At 38.4% G+C, this 15,031-nt stretch overlaps 1 protein-coding gene across 15 annotated transcripts in view; it reads left to right on the top strand.

Annotated features, from left to right (window-relative positions):
• SLC8A1 (solute carrier family 8 member A1) overlaps positions 1–15,031 on the top strand; it is a 350,778-nt gene that overhangs the window by 257,396 nt on the left and 78,351 nt on the right. For 6 of the 15 annotated variants that reach the window (XM_061168609.1, XM_061168608.1, XM_061168613.1 and 3 more), the window contains exons 3-7: positions 5,032–5,135; positions 7,737–7,757; positions 8,195–8,212; positions 8,313–8,327; positions 12,210–12,278. In XM_061168609.1, the coding sequence (XP_061024592.1) occupies positions 5,032–5,135; positions 7,737–7,757; positions 8,195–8,212; positions 8,313–8,327; positions 12,210–12,278 (227 nt within the window). The remainder of the gene's footprint in view (positions 1–5,031; positions 5,136–7,736; positions 7,758–8,194; positions 8,213–8,312; positions 8,328–12,209; positions 12,279–15,031) is intronic. The other 9 variants (XM_061168619.1, XM_061168617.1, XM_061168615.1 and 6 more) reach the window with 8 other exon arrangements.

Raw genomic sequence — 15,031 nt, 5'->3', positions numbered from 1 at the left:
GGCTAAATCTTAAAAATAAAATAAATTTTAAAAGAGACATTGTAGCATCTACATGTGTGAAATCCTCACTAAAATCTTTTTTATTTTATGAGGATTTAGAAAGAGTCTCTTCTTTTTCATCCTCCAACTCTTCTCCTCACTTCTCCCAATATCAAGAGCAGTCTTAGGGAAAAGAAACCACAGAAGGACTAATTGAGGCTGAAATTTGAAGAGACTGATACGACTTTGGCTTAATAATGAGAGATTAGAATGTATTTCGAAGAGATTTTCTTTTTTAGCTCCCACTAGTAACACCATCTCTTTCTCTTCTTTCTCACAGTTTACCTGAGTCACCACCTGATATAAGAACTCCTTACTAGAATGTTTGAAGATGTTTGGTCCTTTGAGACCCATCAGATAAGAGAGAGACTTGGAAATAAAGTATAGATGTGGGCTTAGTATCATCACAGGAAAGGCATTGCAAAAATCAAAAGGAACAACCTGTATTTTTCCACTAAATAAATTGATCTTTCTTAACCAAATGCTTTTTTTTTTTCTAGAAATGGATCCAGGATGTATATCCATAAAAATTTTGGCCATCCTGAGAAATTATTTAATGTTTTAATGTTATCATGAGATTTGTAACTCGTTGCTAGTTTCTAGAAAACATAATTGTTACAGTACACTCTTCAACTTTAAAGTGATGTAAAAAAGATCAAGTGAGAAATTCTCCTTACCTTCTTCATCATAATTGCATGACACAGTTTTCTATCTGTTCCTTATCAGTGTAATAATAGTGCAGGGGTTGTTGTTAGATGAAGGGCTGGGTCTACCTGACTATTCCAATCTTGTTTTGGTTAACCTGTTAATTTAAAGAAATAACAACACTACTGTATTGCACAGGGAACTATACTCAATATCTTGTAATAACCTATAATGGAAAAGAATCTGAAAAAGAACATGTTTATATATATGTATATACACACACACATATATATAAGGATCTGAAAAAGAATATATATATGTATATATGTATAACTGAATCACTTTACTGTACACTTGAAACTAACACAACATTGTAAATTAACTATACTTCAATTAAAAAAAAAGAAAGAACAACAGCTATCTGACTGCTTCCCATTGGTAAATGGAACCAAAGTACAACACAACATGAACCTGTGTTCTCAGAGAGAGGGAGTCTTTGTGACAGTGCAAAAGCCCTGTGAATGTGGGAATCTGTGTGGCAATGGGGGCAAACTGGAGGACCTTTAAGATCCCTTCGGTCCTTGAGATATAATTTCCACTGCAGAACTGTGGGGAACAGAGAGGTATACTTCTGCTGATTAGCAAGCTAGTGGAACTGGGTTCTTCACCAGATAAACGCCCATCTCCTGTAACATCCCCAGTGATGGAAGAAGCAATGACAGTCCCTTTCCTGTATTAGTTAGGCTCTGGAAAGTGAGCAAAAGACATCTCAAGGATATGATCCTTTAAAATTTATATAGGTTAATTTCACCTTCTCTACCTTTGCTAAGGGGAGAAATAGTTCTGTTCTGAAGCAAAAAGTGAACATTACCAGTCCCTTCTGATTTTTGCCTCTTGATTCAGAGGGCTAATTCATAATGATTGACTTTATCTTGCCTCTTTAAATTGACTGAATTGTCCTTTAACAATCATGTTTCCTATTAGTAGCTTTACTGTGCAAGAGAAGCAAAATCAATATATAATTTAATGGCTCCTCCTGTCAAGGGCACTACTGATTGTATTACTAATGATTTTGAAATAATATGCCATTATGCAAATCCCATTCATTTTAGGCATCTTTGCCAAGTACCTACGGAGGTACTGTTTTCTTTCCCTTCATAAGTTGAATTTCCAGTGTCATAGTTATCCAGTACTGACACGTTTTCTAAGGATTATGATCCCAGTGAATAGTGATACTCTACTGATAAATTTTATGTGCTTATTTTATTATACAAACAAATTGGGTGGGACCCTGTATTTCTCACATTCATCAGCTACTCAGAGTGTAGAAAATAAACCTATCATAGCAATAGCAGATTAAATTCACCAAGGATAAGAAACACTATGTTATTTGGGTTTCTCTATTTATTTGTGAATAAGTTGTCATGTTGCCCTTTGGAAATGAAACTGGGAGCCTTTCCTAAACAAATGCTCGCCCTATTAGCAAGACTACTACAACCATCTCCACTGTGCTTTCTTTATTTCTACAATCTAATAAAATACGAGATGTGAGATAGATTGGAAGTACAAGATGGAAAAAGATAAGTCAAATGTTTTTAAGTAATATATGCAAGAGCATTGCAACATGTACCCTACCATGCAGTGCCTTGATAATGGATTTGGGGCCACTGGGGCCAGAAGACGATAGCAGGGCCCTTCTAATGCCCACCAATATTTTCCCACCCATGGTCATATTATGCTGATGACTTTAGCAGAGATGTACAAGTATAATTTATGATTACAAGGCAGTAAGATGGAAATTAATACCTAAAACACATAAGTTGGATGACAAAGAGGGTAGACATTTGGCAGGTTTTTGAAGAGTAAATTTGATCTCACTTATAACATCAAATTCAGTTCTGAAATTGAAAACACACGTATCATCATTTCTTACATCTTCTTGTGCTTTCTCTAGCATTTTGTGTTTTTTGGATATTGAGGAATGATCAGATACCCTGATGTAGTCAGAGCAGGCTGCATATATGTGTGTGTGTGTATATATATATATATATATATAAAGTAAATGGGTGAATTCCAGAAAAATAGTTCTAGAAGTTAGACAGGAACTGTTCCCTATACACATGTGGTTGGACTTTTGTCAGACTGTTGGTAGTTTTGTAAATATCTAATTGCTCTTAAAAAATGATTATTGCTTTAGTCACTGACAGCTGCTCATCTAGCCTTTGAGGACAGAGCTGAGATAGAAAGGTGCCGTCATGCGCTCCAACTCCTTAGTAGTGAGAAATGGGGATGTGAGTGCTCTGGGGGGTGTCCTTTAGCTGAGGAGCAGCGAGGAGGTTATGAGGCTCCCAAGAATCGGAAGCAATCATTTGATCTCACTTAGCATTAGGGGCTGGGAAATTCAGAGAATTCAAAGCAACTTCTACCTTTATTCTCCTTCATACGAGAAAAGAAGACTGGTGCTCTTTGGCTTGCATAGGTCTAAATGAAACTTGAGGGCTTTGATCAATATTGAAAAAAAAAAAGTTATAGACTAATTTCCTTCCAGAAGACCTAGAAAATTCCACCAAAACTAAATAATGTCCATGACATTAAAACTGTGTGTCTTTATAAACTCATTGTTTTAAAACCTTTAGTCAGAAATGTTCTTGGCCAATGGTACTGAAGAAAAGAAAATATTTTCAAGGACAAACAAGTGTTTGGGGGCTCTGAATAAGTTGTAATACATGAAGTGATTAAGCCCTTATTAATTAGAAGGTAACATTAAATTTCTTTTCAGAGCCATCAAGGCTTATGGGGAGTTGAGATTTGCATAATATTTGCATTTATCCTACCTGCCTGTCAATCACAACCACAGGACGATAAGGCAAGAAGCGCTAAAGGATGGATTACAGGAAGAATTCTTAATGAAATGCCTTGGTGTATCGGTGGAGTTTGAAAGTAGGGTAGAGTGTATTTTGTCAAAGTTGAAGGTCAGCTTTGGGAGGGAAGAAAATAACTAGAATATCATGACTCCCCACCCCCACCTTAGGAGGCTTCCATCTTTAGAAAGACAAACAAAACATGAACAACTTCCCCTTGTGATCTAGGTGGAAAATCTGACTCATCTGAAAAAGAGTTTGAGTCTAGGACATTGGGTGGGGTAAGATAAAAGACTTTTATTTTTTGATGCTCTTACGCATTTATTATTTTAATAAAATTTTATGGTAAAAATGTTATGTTTGGAAATACAGTAAAGCAGAATGAAGGCCCCCAAAAATGACCCTTATGCCTGTTACTCAGATATAACCTCTGTTCATATTTTGATGTGGTTTACTGATTTGTTTCAAAGGGTTGAATTCCAGAGCACAGCTCAGACAATCCTGTGGCTAAGGCATTTACTAAATAAATATATTTTTCTTTTCTTATTATTGTGATCTATGTTTTTCTGCTTCCCATGATGATGATAAACCTAGTAGTATGAGTGCTGTATTCTGGCTGAAACAATTCTGTGGTCCTGGGCAGAGGAGCTGTGCATTGGGTGACCTTTCCACTCTCTCAGACCCATCCCACACCCATTCTGGAAGGACAGTCTCATGGTCCAGAAGTTTCTCAGTTGCCATTTGTCTGGAAGTGCCACTCGTTAACCTTGCTTTCCTCATCTCTGTGTTCCTTCACTCCTATTTCCTATTCCCCTTGTTCGTCAATTTCTATTCTTCTCTGTTTCAGCAAAACAATATCAGTCAAGGTAATTGATGATGAGGAGTATGAGAAAAACAAGACCTTCCTCCTTGAGATTGGCGAGCCCCGCCTGGTGGAGATGAGTGAGAAGAAAGGTGGGGGAACTGCTCCAGGGCTGAGCCCAACAGCTTCTGCTGGCCTGTGCCACCCCTGGATGCCTGCCCTCTTCAGAACGTGACTTACAATGCACACATCCCTCCACCTATGTAACGGGGCATAGATCTCCTCTGGGGCCACAGGGAGCCCAGCCTGGAGGTCCATCAGCCAGTTTGGGCCGCTCTGCACATTGCAGTCTGAGCTACTCATTGTCAGTGCAGTCAAGCCTGGGAAAGTTGGTGCTGATGCTTGCTGCACCCACATAAAGCCGACTTTCTGATTTCTCTTCCTAATTTGGGATACCTCCTGACTGCTAATTGAAGCAGGAAGAATTTGTGAAAATGATGGATGGGCAGAGGAAACTTAACGGGGCCAGCTGAGAGTACCTGGATGCCCTTTTACATACTCCTGGAGGTCCATGTGTGGCCAGTTCTCCTTCCATAACATCACAGTAACATGCTGCTTGGTGAACACCTAGCATGAGCGTGTGACTCCAACCATTTGTTTTGCCTTTGTCTTGTGTTCCCACAGGAAGATCATTACCATTAGAATATTTGACCGTGAGGAATATGAGAAAGAGTGCAGTTTCTCCCTTGTGCTTGAGGAACCAAAATGGATAAGAAGAGGAATGAAAGGTGTGAGAGTATACAAAGACATACCAGCGAGAAATTATACTCTTCTCTCCGTGTCTCCTACTCTCACACTTAACTCTCTCCTCTTCCTCGGCTTCCAAGTACTATACTTCCTCTCCTTTGAAGCTTTAGCAATTTCATTTCCCTGCCCATATTCACAAATGCACCAAACAATGCCCCTTTTCTTCAGGAGATGCCAGCTCACCTTGATTGATACCAGATTTCAGAAATACTGGAAGAGATTTCTGTAATTCAGAAGGGATGACATAAAAGAATGATTTCTGGGTTTAGTTTTTCACTATTTAGGAATCATTCTAAAATTTGGTTCCAGCTATTAAATATCCCCTAAAATGTTAGTGACGGAAACTACTTAATACCTATTAGTCATGGTAGATGGGTCTAATGGCAACTAATAGGAAATTTCAGAAGGATTCAATAATTAGTCTTCTTTAGAGAAGCCAGTTTTCAAAAAAAAAAAAACAACTTAGAACAAAGATCCTTAAAGAGTAGTGGTATCAATATCCTAGTATTCATTTTGGCAAAATATTTTTCATATCATCAGATATGATATTTAAAAGAGACCATATGTATGAAACCATGGTCATATCAATTTTCTTTAGTAGGAAGGATATGGTAGTTCAGTAAGAACTTAGCCCTTACTTAAGGCCGATCCTGCCTTATGCTTCAAAATCTTTTGATTCTTGTAGAATTGACACATTTCTAACATATAGAATTTTTTTCTAAAAATAAAAAATAAACAGCAGTATCCTTATAATTAGATTTTTGTGTTGATTTGTGTTTATATTTTTAGAAACTATTTGAAGAAAGAAGCCAGTTTTTTTGCTGTCTTTGATTTTATATCTATTTTATACGGCCTATATTTGAGAAGGAAGGACAGGAATTTTATATCAGCTTTAAAAATAGTTTTTTTATTCTGAATTATTCCAAGGGCGTCCCATAATTACCCTCTAATAGTGGTCATTTTAAAAACAATGGTATACATTTAATTATAGATATACAAAATGAGCATAGTACCTATTAATAGCTCTGATTAATTGCATTTAAACCATTGATGAGAGCAGTATAGATGATTAGGTGACCACTTTGCAAGAAATGTAAACTTTTACATGTAAAGAAAAAAATCAAATACAAAGGACTAATTCCTATACAGACCCAACATTTGGGGGAATTTAACTAATCCCACTTTTGTAAGAACTCACTGGCCTCAGAGTCCATCAGAAAACAAACAAAAACAAAGTTGTCCTGACTTAATCATGTTCAAAAAGGTAACAGGAGCCTTTGGAATGATGGAGAAAGGAGCACTGGGGACCCATTTTAATGCAGCCTATTTAATATGCTCCACAGACAGCAGGCGGAAGAAAAAGACACTTTAGAAAACTGTGCAGATTTCTTACAAAGATGGGATCAAAAATGCCTCATTAACATACAGGAAAAAGCACTTACTTCTGAATGCATTCCTCCAAAGGACTGCCTTTTATCTCAAGGAAGAGCATCTTGGATACAGCTCTTTCAATTGTCATTTTGGTAAAATATGCCTTCATATAAAAGCAAATTAAAATTCCTTGATAGCACTGTTTGCTTTTGACACCCACCAAGTGGATCTGTGTCACCATAAATAAAATTACTAACTTGTTTTATAAAGTATCCTCTAATGCCACTACCAGTAGAGAGAAAACTGGTCCTGAAAAGGTAATTGTAACTTTCCCATCTACAACTCTGGAAGTAATTTATTTGATACATTTAGGCAGGTAGCTTTCACCAGAATAAAGTGCTACAGCTATAGGCTGGGTTTAAAGCACAAAACCTGAAAGACAAATTATGTACGTCGCCCTATACCCCACCTCTGCTGCCCGAGGCCTTCCCTCCCTGTCTTGTCAGTTTCTGTGGAATTATGTGTCCACAGGAAGCTATCTGGTTGTCCGATTATACCGTGCAGAAGTCATAGATGAGGACACGCAAATAAGCACTGATTCCTGGAACGCAGATTTTGAGGATTTAAAAAACATAAGCATTCCCTGATGACCAAAATATCATGCAAATAGAACCTCCAGCGAGAGAACTTCACCTTGGGCCAAAGTCTCCTTATGGGCGGGGCGGCCAAAATGGAATTTCCTAAGATGTTTTCTCTGTTTTCATTGAAAGGTACAATCCCTGAGATCCTGGATGCTTTAAGACTTCCATATGTTGAATTCACTAACTGCCAGGCAATTATTTCATGAGGAAGGCTCACTCAAATAAGGTTTAGGATTAACTTCATAAAATATTTCAGCTATATTTGGCAAACTAGATATATGTATTGTGTGTAAACATATGGTAGAAATGTTTTCTTAAATGTCAAGAAATAATATATAAAGTGAATTGTTTATATATATAGAATCAGTCACACACGTTTGCAGAAATTAGTGCTGGGATCATTTGGAAATACTCCCAATGCCACATTTACTTGGCATGCACCAATTTTTTAGTAGCAGCTCCCAACCACTGTAATCAGATCTGCCTGGATTTCTTTCTGCCGATATTCCTTACTTTCATTATTCATCTGGTCTCTTATTCTGTGTTTGTCTTTGTCTGTTTCCTTCACAGCCCTGTTATTGAATGAGCTTGGTAAGCATTTCATTTCTTGCATTTCCTTTCCATTTTTCTAGGTTATTTTCCATTTCTATCAGGTGCTACAGTAGCTTTCTGACTTATCTTTTATTTCTGTTGATTCATTAGCAAGATTGTTGTTTAGAGCCATTGGCCTCATAATTTTGTGAAGGTTGGATAGTTTACATTCCACTTTGGTTTCAGTATAAGCTTTTAAAAAATCAGTGCTTTCTTAGGTATGCACAAGAATTAAATTTGTGCACTAAAGCTCATAATCTTAAAAGAATGATTAGCGATTAAGTCATGAATGGATGTTTTCATATTTTTCTTAATTGTATATACAATTTGGCAAGTTTTTGTACTTTGGATGGGTTGTCAGGCGGTCTGATGTCACTGGTATTTGTTATTTAGAGTGTAAATAAATTGTAACATTTCTTTCTTTTTTTCTTTTTTAGGTGGCTTCACAATAACAGGTATGAATTTTTTAAGTCTAATGAACCAAATTTTATTTTGTACCGTGAGTTGTTTACATTTTAAAAAATTATTTCTCATTTTTATTTCCTTTTAATGAAGGAAAATACCTGTATGGTAAGACAGTTTTTTAATGTTCTTCATTTTCCCCCAAATACCCTTAAATATCAAACAAAAACCACATCTTATGTACCCTGCATTAACATTTAGCTATGGCATATGGTGTGCTTTTGCTGATTTTACACATTTAACATTTTACACATTAACAAGGTGTGTGCTGTGTTTACTTATAAGCAAATTTGTGTGGAGAACCTGTAATTGGTCGTATTTTGACACTGATCAATTTACAGATGTTCACATAGCACTGGTGATGTGAGTGTACCTTGCTAGATGCTCCAGAGAGTACCAGAATAAATAAAACGATTGCTAGTCTCAAGGAAACATAGGAGTTGACATGCAAGCCCACTCCATGGCCCAAGCTCAGGGTCCTAATCACAGATAATGCCCTATTGGGAGAAGATAAAGCATGCCTTCCCCTCATCCCACCACCCCAATCTGAGAAGTTTTAGCATTCTTAACATGGTAATGAGTACTATGTCTGCCACTTGCAGTGGATTACAGAGTGCTCTGTAAAAGCTCAAAACGTCGGTCAAAAAGTTTAAAACCCTTAATTTCATAATGGTACCCAGCCGCTGTTGATTGCATTTTTTAGCCAGCACAACTCTAAAGCTATTTCCTTACATAGAGAAGAAAGATATTTCCTTTCAGCATCCTCTCTTTTGACCCTAAATATTTTCTCACCCTTTCAGAATCATCTATGTAGATGTAGAGAGGGAGATACATATCAAATGGTAGGCCTGATTTGTCTGAAGCTGCAGGTTGAAGATGTCTCTAAAGGCCATCCTAACGGCCGTGGCATTTTCCAATATAATTATGCAGATATCAATATTCTAATTATTTTTTTCTGAAACCAGATAGCTAAACAAAATATTTAGAAAGGAAATATTTTCAAACATTCTAAGTTTGAAAATGTTATGGTGCGGGGTGGCGTTAACTTAAACCACCATCAGTGTAAACTCACGATCAAGAAGTTTAAACATGATTCTGTCCAAAGTGGAACTTTCTGAACGCGTCCAATTTCACATGGTCTATTGCCCTCCACTTCTTCTCTCCAGACACAGCATTTAATGACAAAATGATTGATAGACTCTCGGAGACATAGAAATTGAAAAGGATAAAAATGTTAAATAGAACAAGTGCTCAGAGAGGATTTCTTAAACCTGATTCACCTGACACTCTCCTAGGTCAAGTCTTCCAAATTCTGCACTGCCGAATATGCTATTTTTGAATCCGAGTGCAGGAATTTACATTTACTTTTAAAACTTTAATCTTCCTTTTTTCATCCCATCATTTTAACTTATTGAAATCTTTTTGGAGATATTCTGATTCTATCACCCAGTAAGTTAATGATCCTCGTGAGCTTTGAGGAAGGTAGAAATTTGGCAAGCCAGTCTTCATGGCTTCCTTGAAGTAACTTAAAAAAAAAAAAGTCAACCATTTGAGGAATAGTATAGTATCTACAGCTCCCTCGGCCCTGTGCAGCCTGATAATGAGACCTTAACTAAAAACCTTTAGTGGTAAGAATGCCTTGTTAAAACGCATGTATGTGTTTGGATAGCTTCCTGTTTTATCATTGAATATGTCAGGATTTTGCTTTTAGGGCCTTCCTTCCATTGAAACGTCTTACTTTTTAGTAACTAGGTAATGGGACCCTAATTTTCTTTTCTCAGAAACTGTTCATATCAAGTTCTAGAATACCCCACCAGTAACGTCCAACATTTTCTGTCTCGGACACATCATGCATCCAAGAGGACAGAATCACTTCTTTCAAAGGTTTTCTATTATCTCATGTGCTTCATTAAGCTCTTTCTTATAGCTTGAACTTTAATCTTCAATAGCAATTTTTCTGTTTTACCACCTCTTCCCAAAACCCAAAATTGATGCAGTTAAAATGAGAGAAAGTTGCAGAACCCTCTGGGAATTTCCACATTGGCCTGTTCCTCTCACTTTATATGATCCTTCCTCTCCGGAACCAGCCCAGAATACCTGGGATCCACTCTCTGTAGATGCCTCTGGGGAAAGTTCTAAAATTTAGGTCTACACAGTGAAAACCAGCTGTAAGCCCTGGAGAGCTTTTCTTTGAAGTCAGTTTGAGGCTTTGAAGTCAAGGCTTTGAGATGCAGGGGCAGTAAAGGAAAATTAATCTAACTCTTGGACTTTGCCTGCAGCTTTTATGCAGTCTTGTGCAGCTAAGTGTGAAAATCTAAATTTGAAGCAGGATATATGGAAATTGAAAAAGTCGTTTGGTCCACAACCCAGTACCTCTATTTCAGAGATGTCATTAGTGATGGACATTAAATGCTGGAGGTGCTTTTGGAATTTGCAAATCTTCACCTGTTGCTCTCAGACTTTGCCTCATTGAAAGGCCCTTGTTGGGACCTGTGATGTAATTCCCCCTTGACCCTCCAGGCACATAACATGATAACCCCCTATACATTATAGCTCATTAGAATTTGGAAAGCATTTCTTATTCATTATATCATTTAATCCTCAACCTTATGGAATAAGATCTTTTGTTCTCACTTATAGGAGAAGAAATGAAGGTTCAAAGATATTAATCAATCTACTCCAGTCACCCATCCAGGGCTCAGAGCCTGGCCCTCTAACTTTAAGTCCAAGGCCATGTGATGACTATTTTAACCCAGCACTTTTAGTTCCTTTCTCCCAGCTTGTACATTCCTACCTGCGTCTCAATCCCTTTTCCATCCAAAGCCTCGCTATATCTCTGAAATACCATCAGTATGAATTCCAGTCAAATGAAAAATGAGGAGGACCCCAAAAGGGGGAAACTAGAGTACATTAATTTGGATATTTTTAATAAAATTAAGTATTCTGGCTCAATTTGGAAAGATAGAGGCATGTTTCTGTCCCCAAACAGGCAGCTAAAAAGTTCCCTAATTAATTAAAAGTATGTAGCGGTCAGTATACCTTTTTAAAAGTTACTCTTCCAATCATATTACGCTTATCATGTGATAGTCTTCATAACGCACGTGGCTTTTTCAGGAAGCCAAGCTATGAAAATTCCGACAGTTAAACACACTTTAGTCACTCCAGCACATAGGTTAGAGAAACAAATCCCCTTCAAGTTTGCCTTCATTGCGCAATTGAGAAAACTGAATCCCAGAGAAAAGAAACACCTTGCCCAAGTTTAGACGGAAAGCACATGGCAGAATTTGCAGAGTCCCAATCTCATGATTCCAGGTCAGTTCTGGGATCTCTTGGTAGAAGCGAAAAGCAGGTAGTCAGTTGAACCAGGAGTTTCATGAAAACCCTAAACTAGGTAATCCAGCCAGTCACTGTGACAATGGTGAACACTTGTAAAACCTGCCAGTGTATACAACCTTCTCCCATTCAGATGCCCAGGAAACAAATACGCATGTTCCCTGATGTTACGTTGCTTGACCCTCACACAGACCTGTGATATGGACAGAGCAGGCACTATTATCTCCATTTCACACACGGGGTAACTGGAGAAATGGCCTACTTAAGGCCATGTTGTTGGCACCAAAAGGCTCTAAATGGAGGCTACCTGTCATCACACCGAGTGCTTTTCATTGTTTCGTGATGCCTCTGGAAGCAGGAACTTGACAGGCATGGACACTCCATCTCAGACACCTGCAGGAATCTGGCTGCACCCCTACTGTGGGGTGTGTGCTTTATTCACACAATCTGATTGGACTCCTAGAACACCTGCCCCGTTTATTTACTTGCTCACTTCTTCAACCTACGTAACAGTGACCTCTGACCACTCAGTCCCCAAACTAACATTGCTTGTGCTGTGTGCATCTGGGCGTGACATTCAGCTTACTAATTCCACAGAGCTCTTCTGGCAAACCAGTGCAATCCAGTCTACTGATTTTCTGCCTGTCCTTTTGCTAGGCCAACCTGTCTTCAGGAAAGTTCATGCTAGAGACCATCCGATCCCCTCTACTATAATCACCATCGCAGGTACTCATTTCATCACGGTCCTTGAAAACCACAGTTTAATTGCCTTCAAGGGTTCTTTCGGTCTTTCGACATTAAAGTGACACAGTTCACCCCCATTCCCTCTAAAGCATTGCTACACAATGCCGTGGCTTCTCTGCAGTTGTGGGTATGAGGAGTCAGCAACAAGACACCACATCGGCCCAGGACGGGACGCATGGTGGAGGGGGAAGCATGGACCTACAGAGAAGATTGAGTCCAATAGCCTCTCAAGTTTCAGTATACTCCAGATTTCTTGCAAATCTCGCTTCTTAAACATGGGCCTTTCATTGCAAATGTCATGAAATGTCTTTAAAAGCAAGCTGTCTTTCTTCCCAGAGTCTGCCTTTCCTTCCTCCAGGCAACATGATGTTAGCCAAATATGCACAGATGACAGTACGTCTGTGGGGTTTCTCCAGAGGGGAACATTGACAGGGTGACTAAAGGATGACAAAGCTATCCCAGATCGACTGTAGGATTAGAGCCTGGGTGTGAGCCCCTTGCCCTAAGTTACCAAGTCTCTGGATAAGGACACGGATACTCACTCTTCAGTTGTCACCATCGCCCATCACTGGTCATGGCTGCAGAAACACTTCTGCCTGCCTCAGTAAGACTTTGCTTGTTCTCGCATCCCACACCCCCATTCAGTAATCATGCAGCCCTGACTGCAGAGTTGTTCCAGAATATTCCTCATGGAAATAAAGTACCAGTCTCTTTAGGTTCTAATCAAACAGGCCAGCCAGGTGCTGAAAAACGTCAAGAGATCTCCGCTCTCAAACTTGTCAGCACAGATCTGAGCGAAGGATTAAAATAACCACAAGCAAATTGTCCCACCGCTGGCCTTGTACCCCTTTCCAAATTTTACATTGTTTGTTGAGACAAAAAATTGCAAGTGCATTCAAGAATATCCACAGTAGCTCCTCGGGTGCAGATCTCCACGTGGGTTGTATTGTTTTCTAATAGAAATGTGTGTTCTCAGCCCTTCACCTCTTACAGTGATGCGGCTTCAAAATGCAGCCTGATCCAGAAAGCATTAACAGCAGCTTTTTCATAATTCTGCTTTTCCTAGATCCCACGTACCTATTAGCCATTGTGATGTGTCATTTACAAAATCAATTACTCAGGAGAAGGGAGGACCCCTACCGATGATTTCATCACAGGATTGTTTTCTGTCCTGTCAATACTGATTTTAACCATGGCCGTTAATTATGCATTTGATCTTTAAGTTGGGTTGGTTGGTTAAGATCATGATGTTATATAATTTATTATCAACTCCTCAATAAAATATGATGAGTTAAAAAATATGTACATATATATGTACATATACAGATAAACAGGATTACATAGAGAATTTCCTCTACCTGAGAAGCAGAACTAAAAGCACAGCATATGCATAAATAAGGAAATGAAACTGACTTGGCCACAGTAAAATGAACTGCATTTGATCCAGCACTCAAAGTGAAAAAAAATAGGTGATCAAAAAATATGCTGTTAAACGATTTCCCTATTCAATAAAAGATACCTAAAGAGAAGACACTTTAAAAAAAGTAAGCTTAGCTCTCTTCTTTGCCAGTTTCCAAAATCTGGATCACAAATGCTAATTTATCTGTATCATTATAGAGCAATAAAAGGATTTATCCAGCTGTCTTCTCTCAGTTACATATAAGTATAATAATCTCTTAAATGTTCACGATGTTTATTAAGTGAAAATAGCCCTGAACCTACCATGACACTATGCCTTTGTGCTTTGACTTCTTTCTACCTGGAATGCCCCTCCTTCCTGTATTACTTCCTAGCCAGCCTTCCCACCACCTTCACCTGGCAAGCTCCTATACATGCTTCAAGGCCAATTTCAAATATCTCCTCTTTCCTGAAGCCTTCCCTGACTCCTTTGGTCAGAGGGAGCTGCTCCCCAACCCTGGACCTTCAGCCCCTACCTTGCTGTACTAGAAGTTGTCCCATCTATATGCCTCACTTCCCACTAGACCATGAGTTCCTGGAAAAAGAGGCAGGGTGGGAGGGGCCTCAGTGTGCTGACATAGCGTAAGAGTGCAATGACATGTGTGAAATGAACAAATGGTCTTTGCTACATGCATAGAGCAAAGAAGAGGCTTGTCTAACAGTGAGTTGGACAGTCACATGACAAATACTTATTGGGCACCTACTACTTTCCATACGTAGTAATAGGCTCTGAGGGATATGAGGACAATTCGAAGAGCAATGAGACATATTGTTCTATCTTGGTAAGTTTACATGCTGGATATTTGTATGTAAAGGTAGTTTAAATATTAAAAAGTAGTATATTAGAAGTGTCCATGTTTAATATGTACACACAACAAATATTCAGAATTAATTTAAAGTTAGAGTGGTCATTCCTAAATAGGTCAACTGAGGGATATTTCATGCGAGAAGAGGTAGGGTTTTGAAAGGTAAGTAGGATTTAGCTAGATGAAAATGGGGAAGGTTTCCCAGATGGGTAGACAATGGAATAAAGTGTGGCATTAAATTCAAGTCTAGTTTGGAGCAAGAATGTAGAAAGTGATAGAAACAAGGTGTCCTGCTTTTCTTTAGGTTAGTATGAAATCTGTTAAGACATTAATTCCTAAAATTTTGCTCTTTCTCATACCTCTTTTACAATATTTCCTTTGGCTGCATACCAACTATGCTATTATTTACTTCATGCAATTTTTTGCCTCATGTTTTTACTTCACTAGATTTGTTTTTTTTTTTTTTAAACT

Source organism: Eubalaena glacialis, chromosome 14 (genome assembly GCF_028564815.1).
Source record: "Eubalaena glacialis isolate mEubGla1 chromosome 14, mEubGla1.1.hap2.+ XY, whole genome shotgun sequence".
Lineage (NCBI taxonomy): Eukaryota > Metazoa > Chordata > Mammalia > Artiodactyla > Balaenidae > Eubalaena > Eubalaena glacialis.
This window is presented reverse-complemented; position numbering and strand designations above follow the sequence as displayed.